The sequence below is a fragment of the Pantherophis guttatus genome, chromosome 6, assembly GCF_059756535.1.
Source record: "Pantherophis guttatus breed Tessera chromosome 6, ASM5975653v1, whole genome shotgun sequence".
Lineage (NCBI taxonomy): Eukaryota > Metazoa > Chordata > Lepidosauria > Squamata > Colubridae > Pantherophis > Pantherophis guttatus.
Window position 1 is genome coordinate 83,782,081 of NC_142068.1, and position 15,751 is coordinate 83,797,831.

At 40.7% G+C, this 15,751-nt stretch overlaps 1 protein-coding gene across 7 annotated transcripts in view; it reads left to right on the top strand.

Annotated features, from left to right (window-relative positions):
- Positions 1–15,751, top strand: part of JMJD1C (jumonji domain containing 1C) — a 127,020-nt gene that overhangs the window by 19,134 nt on the left and 92,135 nt on the right. Inside the window, exon 1 of one of the 7 annotated variants that reach the window (XM_034435732.3) lies at positions 367–2,298. The exons of the other annotated variants lie outside the window; for them this stretch is intronic. Within the exon in view, the coding sequence (XP_034291623.2) occupies positions 1,765–2,298 (534 nt within the window). The 5' untranslated portion in view covers positions 367–1,764. Of the gene's footprint in view, positions 1–366; positions 2,299–15,751 lie in introns of those variants that run through there. 7 annotated transcript variants of the gene reach the window in all.

The following is a 15,751-nucleotide window of genomic DNA, read 5'->3' on the forward strand; positions in this document are numbered from 1 at the left end:
TATGGCTTTGTTTTCCTGTCTTTTGTCTGACCTATTCTCTTACCTGTTGTGCAGCATACCTAGACTCTCATTCATTATAGGAAAGCAAACTGGCGAGAACTGGACCTACTGTGTTTCCTTTTTAATCCCTAGCTGCAAAAGGGATCTCTGGGTGACATTTGGCAACTCCAGCTCCAGCCTTTATACTCAGTCTTTTATACAATACTGGTGCTGAATTGGAGCTTTCTAGAATGTTGTGCTGACACACAAAGGACAAAACATTGCACGTTTGATTGCATGGAACCACTCAGTCTAGCATTCTCTAGAGTCTTCCACAGAGTCTGCTTAGGAACAGCAGTATAATGCTTCTTCTTCTTCTTCTTTTTTTTTTTTTTTGGACTGAACTGGATTTATAGAGGTGTCCAGTGTAACAGAGGTCATATTTTATCCTAATTAAAAATTCCTTTGGCTGCATGTTATTTTTATGGCGCTCAAAAGTCACTGGCGGGATTTAGCCAAGGAAGACTTGGGTCTCCCAGATTATCTGGAACCCAAAATAACACAACCTGTCAGGACAGGTTTGAAGTGTTTTGCCTTCCGTTCTTTCCAGAGCAACCATGTTTAACCAGCTTGATTATTTTTTGTTTTGCTTTCCCCGGGCTGATGCAGTCTTTCCAACTGCAGCAGCCACAGCAGCATCACCAGGGTGCAGTAACCATGGCAAGGCTCATTTCCAAGTGTGAAAACATTACTCTGGATAGGTAGAATTTTCCCTGCGGTGGGTGTTTCATTCAGCAAGAGAAAGGGGGGGGGGAGAAGAGAGAGAGAGAGTGATCTCAGCCACCGTGAGTCATCCTGCAGAGATGAGAGGAAAAAGCACGGAAGAAAAATATTAAAAGCAATCCAGATCGACCCTGTAATAATAATAATAAGTCCCACTTCTTAGTTATCCCAGGAGAAGGAGCAGCTTGTGCAATGTATGTTATGCCGAGAAGGTCTCAAGGCAAGAGGCGTAGAACAAGGAAAAGAGCCCCTCAGCCCCAAAAAATGCCCCCACTTCTCCCCATCGACCCCCTATTGTGGACACGAGGCAAACCACAGCTGTGGGCCACGGGTCTCCCTCTCCCCCCCACCCGTCGCTCCCCTAACTCCGGGCTAAGAATCGCAGATTAGTTAGTTGCTCGAGGGCTTTTTCCTGCCACAATCTCTCTGCCCCCCCCCCTCCAACCCGCCCGTCCGTCCGTCTTCCAGCTGCTCGCTTCCAGTGGCGCCGGAGGGGCTCAAGGCGCGCGAGGAATGGGGAAGGTCGGGGGGGAGGGAGCCGGTGGAAACGCTGCATTCCCGCTGGCCTTGTTCAGACAGCCAGGGCAGAGCCGACCCCCCCCCTTTCTCTTCCCCTCAGGAATGAAGAGCCCCTTATTTTTGGAACGCCTTATTTTTGGAACCCCTCATTTGCCTCAGCTTCTCTGAGGCGGGATCCCCGCCATGATCGCTTTCCCTCACACACAAACACACACACCCCTCCCCTCGAAGGACGGGACAAGCCTCCACTGTCGAGGGTAGCCGGAGCGCCTATAGCTGCAGAGGCCGCTTCCCTCCGCCCCCGCCCCCCGTTGACCCCCCCCCTCCCACGGAAGAGGGGGGGGTAGGAGAGAACCGGGCGCGCGCCCTCCTCTCTCTCTCTCCTCCCCCCTCTTTTCCCTCAGCTCAGCCCCCTCAGCGCGTTTGTTGTCTGGCGGAGGGAGACGGGCGGCGCGTTGTGCCGGTCTCCATGGCAGTGGGTTGATGTGGGCGGAGTGGTCGGGGCCGCACCGCGGCTTCTCCGAGCGCGGCTCCCCCACCTCACCACCACCACCACCCGCCTTCTCCGCTGTCCCCTCCCTTCCGTGTGTTTGTGTCAGCCTGGTCGCGGCGGCGGAGGCTGAAGCGGCTGCCTGGGACGCACGCACGCGCGCGAGGAGGGGGGGTCGTTCGGTCGGGCGCGCGCTCGCTCGCTCGCTCCCTCAGCCACTGGTCGCCCTTCCCGCCTCCCGCTTGGGCTGCTCCAGACATGGGCGACCCGTAAGAGCGAGCGACGCGCCTGGGCGGTTTGGCTTAGGCGGTGGGGGGGTGGGTGGGGGTGGGCGGCCTGCCTGCCTTGCTGAGGCGGCGGCGGCGGTCGCCGTCATGGCGGTCATCGTGGAGTCGCGGCCGGAGCTGGTGGGGAAGCGGTTCTTGTGCGTCGGCGCCGGGGGAGAGGAGCCTCGGGAGAACGGGCGTTGGAGAGCCGGCGTCATCCGCACCGTCTCTCACCGGGACTCGCGCAGCCCCGAGTTATCGGTAAGCCGTGGAGCTGTGAAGAGGGGGGGGGTGTCCTCCGTCCCGAAGTGGGGGGGGGGTCTCTCTCCCCCGTCAGGGTTTCCCCCATGGCTCCCTCTGGGAAAGAGTCGGGGCCGTTTCCCCTTCCTTGAGGGAACCTCGGAAGGGTCGGAGAAGAAAGGGGGGGGGAGAGAAACAAACAGAACCCCCACACACCGATCTCCGGGGCCGGCCTGCCCGGGGCGCGCGTGCCTTTGGGGAGGCAAGAACCGAAGTGGAGGTAGTAACAAGACACTCCCCCCTTTGGCTCCTGGAAGGAGGAGGAGGAGGGCGGATAAAAGGGCGACAAGGGAGAGCTTAAACATGACACATCCGCTCTGATTTCCCCTTTTCTAGGCCCCGGACTAGGGAGAAGAAAAGGGGGTTGCGGTGGGGAGAAAAATCTCCTTTTCGCTTCTCTTCCTCCCCACCGTTTGATTTAATCCGGGTGGAAGAGAACGCACTACATTGCCCGTGTTTTATACGGGTTTTTTTTTTTTTTTGATCGCGTACCTCCCCTATGCATATGTGTGCAATTCAGGGTCGAGGTGTGGATCTCAAGGAGGATAAAAATGTAAAAGTGGCTTTTTAATAGAAGCGGTTTTTTATAAGGAATATTGGGGGGGGGGGAAGAGAAGAGAGAAAGGTTTCGAGAGACACGTTGCCGCTGCCGCCGCTCGTCTTTCTGAATGTTAATTCGATACAGTTGTACGTGCAGCAGCTCCTATGTGGTTTTAAGAGAGAAGTGTTTTGATTCATTTTCTTATTGGAAGGATTATATTTGACTCCGGTTCCTTTAATCCTTGTGCAGCAGGCGCACTGTCGACTGATAAATCCGGATGCGTTGTTAATACTTCTTTTAAAACACCAGATACGAGCGCTTTAAAAAAAAAATTGTGGGGGTTGTGTATGCAATTCTCACTCGAGAAGTCATTGCTAGTTTTAAGTACTGTGTCCTGTCGCTAGTGTTTTCCTAATGGGTGTAGGAATGTGCATGGAGAGAGAGAGAGAGAGAAAATATATTTGTGTGGGGGAAGGGTAGAAAAGCAATTCTCTCTCTGTGTGTGTGTGTGTAATATGCACCTGAAATTTGAATATAGCCACATTTTCACCTTCATTTTTTACTAGCCTTAAGAATTTTGTTACATTCTAGCACTTAGTACCACAGTTGTACAATTTGCATATTTTCTATACAGATTATTATTATTATTTCATGGTTTTTTTTAGTGTCTTACTGCTTATTTTTTATATTAGCACATCTAAATAAAATGAACTTATTATTAGACTTGGATATTTGATTCATAGCTGGAAGTATGATTTTTTTAAAAAAATAATAAAGGGTGCATGTGCCTCAGTGGTAGGTTGTTACCGGTTCGTCCTAGTTTGGGCGAACAGGTAGCGGCAGCAGTGGGAGGCTCTGCCCACTCACCCAGACGTCATCAAAAACACTCTGCACATGTGCAGAAGTGCCGCTCGCAAAACGAGCGAGCGCACCCGCGCACTCCCAATAGCAAACCAGTAGCCCCAGGATTTCAAACCCACTACTGATGTGCCTTTGTATTATATTGCAATGAGAATTTTTAATAGTGTTCTCAAATTCTTGAACCATTTAGGTTATTTATATATATATATGAGAGAGTAATCTGAGTTAGGGGTAGTTGAATATTAATATTTTTAAATAGTTTGCTGTTTGGCTGTAATCTAGGGTTAAATACAGAAATATTTGAATGAAATCTTTGACCAGGGAAATCAGTCTTAATCATAAAATTTCAAAAACCTTGCTTCCCAATACATATATGCAAATAAACATGTATTCAAGCTAATTGCTTCATCAGTAATATAACTTCCTGTTCCTGTGAAATAGAGGGTGGTACTTAAATTTGATGTAAGTGTCTATCCTGGGAATTCTGTCCCTTCAGAATAATGGATAAAACAGTTAAAGAAGAATTATATTTATATAATGGTTATATAGCTATAGTTATATGAATGGACAAGGGATTCCTTATTTATGTACTTAACATTGAATTTATAGTAGGTATTTCTACTGAACATAAAGACCACTGGGAGAACTTCTTTTTGTTAAGTGGGTGTAGGATTGTAAATCTTGTAACTTGAGCATTATCCCATTTATAATCCTGAGAAGTGCTCATCTTCCAAGAAGTATGTAAAATTTATACTTAAGATACAAAGCACTACTGGTTGGGTAGTGAAGAAATCATGAGTGTACTCTACCTTCTGTTGATTGCAAACTCACAATGTATGCATATACCTACCCAGTAGTTATGACTACTGTAGTTGTGTCCTAATGAAGTAACAATATTTTTATAGTAATGCTGTACTTGGTGGTTAAGCATGGAAGTTGAAGAATGTGCTTTTCTCACAATCAGTGGATTTACCTTGAGACAAAATGGCTTTGTAGCAATTAAGTGTCTATATTTCTTGGAAAATGCACTGTAAATTTCTTGTGACTAGAACCTTACATATGATTGCCAAATAAAAACCATGGGTTTTTTGAAAGTTAACGTTTAAGAAAAATGCATTAAAAAAGACGAATACAGATTAATAATTACTGGTATAGATTAGTGAGAAAGCTCTGTCCCTATTGCTGGAATGCAAGGGGGGTGGGATTTCATTTGTTGGCTGCTATAATAATTGAATGCTGGCAAGGGTGGAGCATCTTTACTAATCTTTCTAGGTTCCATTCCTAGGCTGTTTCTATGAATAATTCCAAAAATCTGTAAAGAACACTTAAATCTTTTTTTAGGTGCACTAAGATTGGGATGGGAGAGTAGCTTCATTTACTTAAATACCATTTTTATAGCAATGAAAAGTATGGCCTGCTTTTGTCAGTTTCACTCTGTTGGATGTAAGCTGCAGTATCAAAAAATCAAAAGCATTAAAACCAGCTGTGCCTGACTTATTTTTTTCCTGGATCATTCTTTTTGTTTGCTTTGTAGGATTTTTTTTTCTATTCATGAGGCCATTAGAAACATACTGTGGAATATTGTAAATTCAGAGAAAGATGTATATATTACTATTTCCTTTACATTTTTAAAATATATTTTCATTTCCTGTGTTGTCTGGTAGCTGTCAGTGGGATGCTAATGTGCTGTAATGAGGAGGATGGCCAAACCAGCTGGCAGTGATCATTTTACTGCTGGCATTCACTTTCTGGAAAATAAGCATGTTCTCTTTGTACTGCACATACTTTTCCATGATCCAGAATTTGGAATTCTTAATCATCTTCAGCTTTCATTATAAATAGTCATCGAAATGTGATATAAGGACAGTATGCATATACAATACATAACCACTAATATTTAGGCAATGGTATAAACCTCAAGAATGGATATTACATTTATACTAATAGTTCAGAGAATTGCCTGACTAATTTTAATCTTGATCCCCTCTTTTTCACTCCTGGAGTTTGGAAAATGGGGCAACTGAACAAGTAGCCAGCCAGGAACAAGTAAAGTAGTATCCAGACGGGAGAACTTGCATTGTCTATCTCATGGGATATATACTGTGTGCATATATATATATACAAGGCCGAAAGCAAAGGTTGTCTTCCTAACCATATCATGAAACAAATTCCTTCATTAGGACAACTCACACTGAGCAAATCTTCAAAAACTACTGTTTACAATAAAAAGTAAACAAAGCAAAAAATGAGGAACAAAATGAGGAACATCAGCTCTTTTTTCTTCCCTCCCCTTCTTGTCTACAGTAATAAAATTTTTATTTGTTAAATTTCTATGCCGCCCATCTCCCCTACAAGGTGTATTACAGTTGTACTGAGAGGTTTGTGACACCTTTTGCATTTTCAATACTTTGCATAAATATGACCTAAAATGGGATCTGTTCTGCATAGTCCTAAAACTAGATAAAGACAACCCACCCAAAGAAATGTGTCAAAGATTATTACACTTATTCATTTACTGGTATTTATTGAGGAAATTGATCCAAGTTACATATTTGTGTGTGGCAAAAGCATGTCAATCTCTAAACTTAGCAGTTCATCGGGAGGGGAAATTATATCCAGGTGTTTCATTCAATAGGGTAGCAATCAAATGGGAGTATGGGATGTCTTACCTTATTTAAAGAATGGAATTCTAAGTATTTGCCATCAAAGTCCAATCTTTAATACACAGATAGGTGGAAGTGTGTCATGGATCAAGCAAAGGCTATTTCTGAGGGCCTCTGAAACACTGTTGATCTTCACTAGGCTAGAAAAGTCTACAAAATTATTTCCAAAGAGTTTGGACTCCAGCAGTCCACTATTAGGTAGATTATATATAAATGGAAGCAAAAAACCCCTCTCCTAACCAAAACCATACCAAATGCAAGAGGTATAGTATTCCAGGAGGTCTCAAAAGGATTTAAGAGAACCACAGGTCTCTCTTGGATTGGTGAATATCAGTATTCATGAGATCACCAATCCAAGAGAATGTTAAACAACAATAGTATGTTGTTGGCAGGGTCACAAGGAAAAAAGCTGCTAATCTCCAAAAAGAACATTGTTGCCTATGTACAATTTGTGAAACAAATGTGGATAAGCTAAAAAGCCATTGGAAGAAGACTCTGAATGGGTGAGACCAAAATAAAGCTCTTTGGCGTGAATAAAAAAACTTTGGTGAAAGGCAAACATTGCATTCCAGTATAAGAACCTTATCTCATGTCTGAAACATGATGATGGCAGTATCATGATTTGGTCTGCTTTACTTAAATAGGATGGCTTACTATAATTGATGAAATGTGTGAATTCTGAATTGTACCAGCAAACTCTACAGGAAAATATCAAGCTATCAGATGTCTCTGAAGTAAAGTCCAAATGAAAGTGGACCATGCAGCCAAGGCAGTGACCCAAAAGACATAAGTCATATGATCAAAAGAGGAAATGGCTTTAGAGTTTGGCAAAAAGTCCTGACCTTAATCCTATAGAAATGTTCTGGAAGGACCTGAAGCAGGCAATTTGTGCAAGAAAGCCCAACAGCAACCCTGGATTGAAGCTGTTCTGGAAGGAGAAATGGTCTAAAATTCTTCCGAGCCAATAGGCAGGATTGGCCAACAGTTATCGGAAACTTTTAGTTTATAGTTACCGCTAGGCTCAAGGGAAGCATATAGTTACTGAAAGCAAATGTTCGCATACTTTTTCCATTCACACAAGTATGTGGCTTTGGATCATTTTCTCAGTAAATGAACAAGTATAATGTTTTTGACTCACTTGCTTAATTGGGTTTCCTTTATCTGTTTTCAGACGTATGTGAAGATCAGATTTTAGGTCATATTTGTGCAGAAATACTGAAAATTTTAAAAAGTTCAAAATAATTTGAGTGTTTGTATGCTCCAGTAGAACCAAGACCAAGAACATTTCAAATATTGTACAATTAGAAATAAAAGTAGGTATATTGGTAACCCATGCTGAATTCTATTTTCCAATCTATAAAAAATTGACCTAAAGTTTTTAAAATTTCTTACTGTAAAGAATGGAAGGAATAATTAAATAAGCTTTTTTCCTGCAACCTGGCTTGTCTATACAGACAACCCAGAAGTGAGCACAGCAAAGACGCATCTGCAGCAGATTCACTTTAATACTGTCCATAGAGAGCATGACTTGCTCTGCAAAGGTCAGCAGCAAAGCTAAATGTTCAAAAACATAGCAACATTATCTGTAATGTGCACACTTTCCATTTGACAACCTGTCTGAAGAAGAAAACAAAATATAAACGCAACATACAAGAACAAATGATTACATTTTAGCTTATGAAGTTGACCTCTCTCATAACAAAGAATATAAGAACAATACATTTACCAGCCTGGCAGCAGACTGTTTTAAACTTACCTCCCCATGTTTTTTACTTCAATGCTTGGAGGGTATTGTACTGTTATAGGAATACCATCTGCCTCTCTCTTATATAAAATAATTGTAAAACCTACTAACCGTAGTTGGCTTATCATATTGTTGCATATCAGTTGAGTCTGACCATTGTCCTGTATTGTCTGGAATTTAATATCATGGACAATTGAAAATAAAGGTGATCTGGAATAGTCATTATTAGTGGAAGGATAGACTGGATAAACTAGAGAAAACATGTCTGCTCTAGATTGCAGTCTTAAGTGGAGTGTGGAAGTTTTTTGCAGATATGTAGCCAGGATCTCTAGTGCATTTCTTTGAGCAGCTGAGGAGTTCTCTGAATGGAGATCATCTAAATGATACCACACCTTTTTTCCAGCCATACAATTATAACTTGTTTAGTGGTAATGGATAGCCCATTACCATACTTTATCAACTCTTTTTACCCTTTATCATTCTAATAGGCTCTGAGGAAGTTTTTATGAGTAATGCCCGATTGATTTTTTTTTTAATTAAATCAATTTGTGTTCTTCCATTGTCTCCTTAAGATTTTGTACTTTAACTATCCATGTCTTCATACTTCCTAGAGGAAGTCCACAAATATTCTTGATTTTCCGAAGAGTTTTCTTTCTTGCAAAGCCTTAATGTATGTTATTGCAGCAGGGCCAGCATGTTCATGTTGAATAGAAATGTAGGCCTAATACTGGTCTTAGGCTACCATTTCCATTTCTTCTTCTTGTCTTACTTTATAGATGTGTCTTGCAGTTTAAGAGGAGAGGAGAAGCAGCGCCTGCTCTGGAAATGACTATGCATACAGTTATCCTGGGTCATATGATTTACTAGGGAAAATAGTTCTTTTGCTTACTTAAATTCAATATTCCCTTGAATCAATTTCTAGTGTGCATGACTACATCTGTGTCCTTTCCTTGGAATCAGTATGGAAGTAACTAGGTACAGGTACTCTTAGAGTTATAACAGTGACTGAAGTTGCAACATAACCGTCCACTTTTGCAAAGAATGGGTGTCTGAAGACTCATGAATCACGGCTCCCAGAAACTTCCAGTCTCAGTGTGCAAAATGTTTGCAAGTCAATGGGGTGCATCCCATCAGTTTGCAAACACTTTGTGCACTGAGACTGGAAGGCTCTGGGGGAGACTCACCGAGGCTCCCACTGCTCCAGAAGCAGCAGGCAGTCTTGGTGAGTCAGCAAATCTCTGCAGCACAGAGGAGACAGCTCACTAGATCTTTGCAAGGTGTGAGTCTCCACAGGCCCAGTGCCTGAGGAGACCCGGTGTGGCGGGATGGGGGGGGGAAGCAATTGTGGGGAGCATGAGGTATCTCAGTGGGTTGGGGGAAACCTTGGGTAGTCAGAAGCACCAGTCATCCCTCCCCCGCCCCCATGGCCTTCCCAACCCTGAGATACCTCATGTGCACTTAACAACCTGCGCATTCGATTAGTGAATGCGTGGGCGAAAGGGAGTTTTCACATTGATTTTACATGATTCACTCCAACAAATCTTTGGGTTACGAATGTAATTGGCAGGCTTCATTACATTTGTAAGTTGAGTACTACCTGTATTTTTAATTGGAGATACTTCTAAACTTCTCAGTGTAACCTATAACAATTGGATTTCTTCATGATCTCCCATGTAAATTACCAGGTCCAATTCTGCTTAGCTTCTTTGATAGTAACTAAAGTTGATTAAGTGTTGCTGCTGTTTGTAAGAGAGTGTTTTAAATGTCCTTCAAGGAATATCAACGTGTCTGTAAAGCAGTTTCAACATTTCTGGAAATTCTATGTCTAGTTCTAGAAGAAAATGTATATTACACAAAGAGAAATGCTGTTCTGGTTGTCTTTGTTCATTTCTTTTCAATTTGTACAAGATTATACATATCTATTTGTTCTTTGCACTTATGATTGGTTGTCAAGCGTCCCACAATCATGCAATCGCCATTTGCGATCTCCTCTGCTGGCTTCCCCAGAAAGTCATTGGAATCCTATGGTCTGCTGAATGATTTCCCCTCCATGCACAGAAAGGAGTGGAAATCTTATGGCAGATTGCAGGAACAGAGCTAATATTCTGAAGATTTCAGCTCTCTGAAAGCCCATGAAGGGTTTCCCTCTGTGCTCAGAAAGGAGCTGAAGTCCTTTGGTGGGCCGCCATTGCACATAAGAGCAAAAGGGCTGCCTGCCAGGAGGATTTCAGTTCTGCAAAAGGTTTGTACATTCAGACTCAAGCTTCTGTTAATGTAGTCTTAGAATAAAGTAGGATTAGCTCAACTGGTCATATATCTTGTCTGGTCTATCTGGGAATGCTGACATCAATCTTGCAAGTCTGAAAGTACAAATCGCTCACTATCTTTTAACAGCCTGAGAATTTAAAGGGTGGGGGGCCCTGGTGTGAATATATTTATGTATTTATAAATCACATTTACAAAGCCACGCAGCTCACAACAATTGTGCAGGCACAAATTACAGGGGCCAAGTGGGCCTATAGGGAAAATTGTATTTTCTGTTTGTAAAACCTTGAGAAGATTGCTATAGAGCAGTGATTCTCAACCTGTGGGTCGGGACCCCTTTGGGAGTCGAATGATCCTTTCACAGGGGTCGCCTAAGACCATCGGAAAACACATATTTTCAATAGCTTTAGGAATAATTTTATGGTTGGGGGTCACCACAACATGAGGAACTGTATTAAAGGGTCACGGCATTAGGAAGGTTGAGAACCACTGCTATAGAGAAAAGAGAAACAAGTGTTTTAAGAAAATAGGTCACAACATTTACAAAGAATACTGTTCGTGTTCACAGAAAGAATATTTGAGAAATAATATTTTAATGGCATGTAGAAGAACCTGCTAAAGTGACAAGAATGTATGTCTAAATTTCAGTGGATACTTAGGAATTGGTACGATTCAAAATGTTTGCAGCGTATCCTCTGCTTGCTTATGGCAACACTTCGTAGCTGCCGTTACTTGAAATAGTCTGCATGTGATGGCTTTGATATAAATGTTTGGTCTGGTAAGAACAATATTGAATAGTTACATAAAACTGGTGTAATAGCTGACAGCTAATAATTACATATCAGCCCATTTTTTTAAACCAAAAGTCATGGATAAAATGTTTTTAATATTAGCAAAAGAAATTCAAGGTTCAATTGTTGGCTGCCCCTTCATTCAAATTAAAACATGACAATCACATTCTAGCAGCTCAGCATTCTATTATAGGTTGATGCAGCCTGCTGTTTGATGAAATATTGACTAATATGAGATAATCTTCTCTTGGATTTTCTATCAGTACTGATCTTCCCCTTTCACCTAGAAGTTTAGGTAATTTTATGGAATGCACCTTTTGACCTTCATCCCAGCTCCTGGGACCTTGCATTTGCTTAGTGTGCATTTCTTTAGGGAATTTGTCCATTAATTTGTGTGTCAGAAATCAGAAGAGCTCATGCAGTATTTAAAAGCATTGCTTGAAATTCTGATAAACATCAGTAATGCTTTAGCTTAATATCCTTTCTTTACAAATTGCTGCTGTCTTTTTGGTGTTTATTAGAACTTGCTGATTATTTTATGAGTAACCTTTGCTAGAGGAAAAAAGCAAAGCAATAATCTTAATAAAAGCATGACATGCCTGATGATACAGCAATGATACAGTGGATAAAACTGAAAAGTACAATCTTGTGCATATCTAATTGGACAGTAATACTAGGTTCAGTGGAAGTTAATATTTTATTTCTAAGTTCAATTTTGGCCTTAAAAGAAAACTGATCACACGAACAACAACTAACAGCCTGTCATTCCCATATTCTCTATTTCTCTTTCTCTCCCTTCCCTTCCTCTCCTTCTCCCTCTCTCTCATTATATTATATAAGTAGTTCCCATACTTTTTAGGCCTATGAGTAACAATTGGATTTTTGAAATGATACAGAGGTGGGCAGTCTCAAAATGCAATGCTACTGATTTGCTACTTCAATCAAACATCTTTATTTTATTTTCCCACCCAAATTATATTTTCCAGTCTAGAATTATCATATGCAAATAATTATAAGCCTCACAGAAATGTGATTTTTTAAAAATTGCCTACTGGACCAGTCTTCCAATACTTTATTAACTAGCAATAAAAACTGAATCTGATCCAAGAGCTGAATGCAGATCCTCTTCCTATGCAAATTGGTTGGGTCATGAGTGGGATAAGGTTTAATGAGATAAAATCATAAGATAAAACTTTTCTCCTTTAAGCTAAACTGGTTTTTCTATTTTATTATTTCCAAATTATTATTAATATTTGAGGCAACAATGTAATTATTAATGTTTGCTGAGAGATTTATAATTTTGGTTTTAAGATGATTGATTTTAAGCCCTTCTTCCTTTCATAATTTTGTTAAGGCTTGTAGAATTTTGTTAACGCTTCCTCCTGAAGCTCACCAGTATATATTTTGCTAGATATCTTATTTTAATTGTTTCCTTGTCTGTTGTAAAAGTAAAAAAATAAAAGTACCAGCCGTATTTCTGATATCTTGTTGATCATACTGTGTGATATGACTTTTTTATGCTAATACTTTCTGTGAATCTTGATTTATTAATTGATGTTTACCAAATACTGTGATTACCAGAATTAAACTTCAGCATTGTAATTAATTCAGCATTTCTTTAGCTGAAAAATTCATGGGATCTACTGTTGTAGCTTATAAGGTACACTATACAATAAGAAGTTAAGTATATGAATTTCTAAGAGTAACATGTTAACTTCTGTATTTCGGTTTCTATTTAATTTTCACAGATTATATACCTGTGTGATGACGTAATTTGATTACTTAAAAGTGTCATTGTGCATATATTTTAATTAATCATAATTAATATTTGCATAACAATGTGGCATCTTGTCCGCTTTCTCAGTAATCCTTAAAATAGGCTTACAAGATATGCAGATTTTTAGATGGATTTATCAGAAGACAATTTATGTATTATGCATTAGGAATTTAAATTTTACATCAATAATTATTAGCTGTCCTACTGCCATATTTCTATAGTTACACATGCATACGTATATATTGAGGATTCTGAAAGAATTATTCTTAAGGAAAAGTAAGAAAAAAAATGACAGGATTCAGTATCCCAGCTAATTATCTATATGTACATAGTGTGATCTGGCTGAGATTTTAAATTATGAGTTTACAAAATTTGGTATACTACACACTTGATAAACATAAATATTGTCTGATAGTGAGGTAGGGCTTTAGGCCACAGGAATCTATGGGAGTTCAAGGAGCACAACACACAACCTGTAATTTATATATTTGGGTCTGTCATTAAAATTTAAGTAGAAAAGACCAGGGGTTGCATTATTACGTTGCAACACTTATTTTGTCTTTTCTCGTCATAGTGGTTTGGAATGGATACCAATATTTGAGGCTGAAACAACTAGTTGAGTTTCTAAACGGCCTGCAGTGAGCCTTGATTCAGAGACTTTATCCAGAGCTATTTTTGACATAATAGAAAGTATTACTTCACCTTTCTTTTGAAATCTGAGAAATGATGTGGATGGGGAAAGATACTGTCTTGTGTAACAACTTTTTCATTGCTTCCATTTACTGTATGTTTTATTGTATGTAGCTTAGCCTTCTCCAACCTGGTTTAGAGATAGAATTTAAATTGGTTTAAATTATACAGCATAGTCTTCTCTAAACTGGTTTCTTCCATATGTGTTAGATATACATGTTAGGTGGAAATTGTGGGAATAGTACTCCAATACATCTGGACCAGCGGTGGTATTCAGCCGGTTCAGACCAGATCAGGCAAACAGTTAGTGGCAACCTGCGGACCCGCCCCGGCGCTATGCCGTCCTATTTATCCATGTTTTTTAAGCCGTGCGCATTTGTGCAAGCCACGCACTCACATTTTCGGTGCTCAGCGAACCGGTGGTAAAATTATGTGAAACCCACCTCTGATCTGGACAACAGCAAGACAAGAAATGTATAAAAGGCTTTTTAAAATGATAATTTCGAAGTCATTTCACTTACAAATTTTAAGTTGTATCTCTACATACTACCTGTACTCCCACTATCTCCCTAATATATTAAGGAGCTATTCTCATTTGTAACAAAATGTAAATGCTGTGTTGTTTTTTGAGAGATCCATAAGTAGCCATTGTTCTCCATAATGTGAATGTGCAATCAAACGTGACATGAATGTCTTGAAAGGGATCGGAGATTTTAACATCTTGAGTTATGGATGGGGTTGCACCATCCCAGACAGACCCAGTGTGTTCGTCTAGTCTCACAACTCCTGCTCAAACAGCAAGTGGCAGTCACAGTTAGCTTTTAGGCAATTTCGTGTTGTGTGCCAGTTGTGCCCTTTCCTGGATCTGGTCTCTCTGCCCAGTCACTCAAAACACTGATCATTTCACCCTTGAACTATTGCAATGGACTCTATACAGGGCTACCCTTGAAGAGTTTTTTGAAGGTATAGCTCAGAATACAGCTGCACAGAGTCACCTTCAGCAAGATGGGCGGCACACAAATTATTTGAGACAATTCTTGAAGCCCCTAGGGTGGCCCGCTATCATGTGACCTACACTGGTTAACACCTTGCTTCCAGGTCAAATTCTAGCTGTTGATTACTGTCTTTAAAGCCCTTCATAGCACAGGTCCAGGCTATCAGAGAAGCCATCTCCCCCAGTAGGATTGCCTTGCCCCACCTATGCCTGCTGCAGATCCCATTGGTCAAGGAATTTCGGCTGGCAGGAACCAAGATACAAGCCTTTTCTCCAGTGTGGTGGTGATAGACTTCTGGCGTGGGATGACTCTTGTCTCTTAGCTCTTTAGACTGAGTTCAAAACTGAAGACACGCCCCCTGCCAACAGTCCCCAGTTTCGACTCAGGTCAATTAGACATGTTAGGAACAGCTCTTAGAGCTTGTTATCTTTTAGGTAAATTTCATCTATATCAGAGTTCTATCCGATTGTCAAGGAGTAGAAGAGGAGCAGCCTTGGCAATTTGCAGCGTGAAGAGCTGTCGGCTTGAGCCCGCTGTCGGCTTCAGCAATTTGGGCGCCAAATGTCAAAAAAGAAAGCTCCACTGACAGCCAGCACCATTTTGAAAGTAGAATGAAGTTCCTGTGCTCTGGAATGTGTCCCCCAAGGTTGGATCGGCACCCACTCTTGGCCTTCTGAAAGGGTCTGAAGACCTGACTCTCCCAACTAGCCTGAGATGTGTAATTCTGGCGGTGGTTAATAGACTGAGATAAGGTCTCACCTCCTGCCATATGCATCTTGCTCCCTTACCCAACTTTGCCAATTTTAATCCTATGTAATGTGACTTTATTGTTTTAACATTTAATGCTTTGTATTATAATGACTATAAGCCATCTAGAATGACCTTCAGGTAAGATGGGTGGCATATAAGTTTAATTAATAAAGTTTTCCATATTGTTAAAATAAATATGCTGCACAAATAAACATTTCATTTGCATATTATGAAGGATTGTGTATCATGACTCTATCATAGGAGAAAGGATAATTGATATTTTGGATTCTGTGTTTCAAATGGAGTAAAGTGTTCCATCTTTTTTGAGACACTGTAC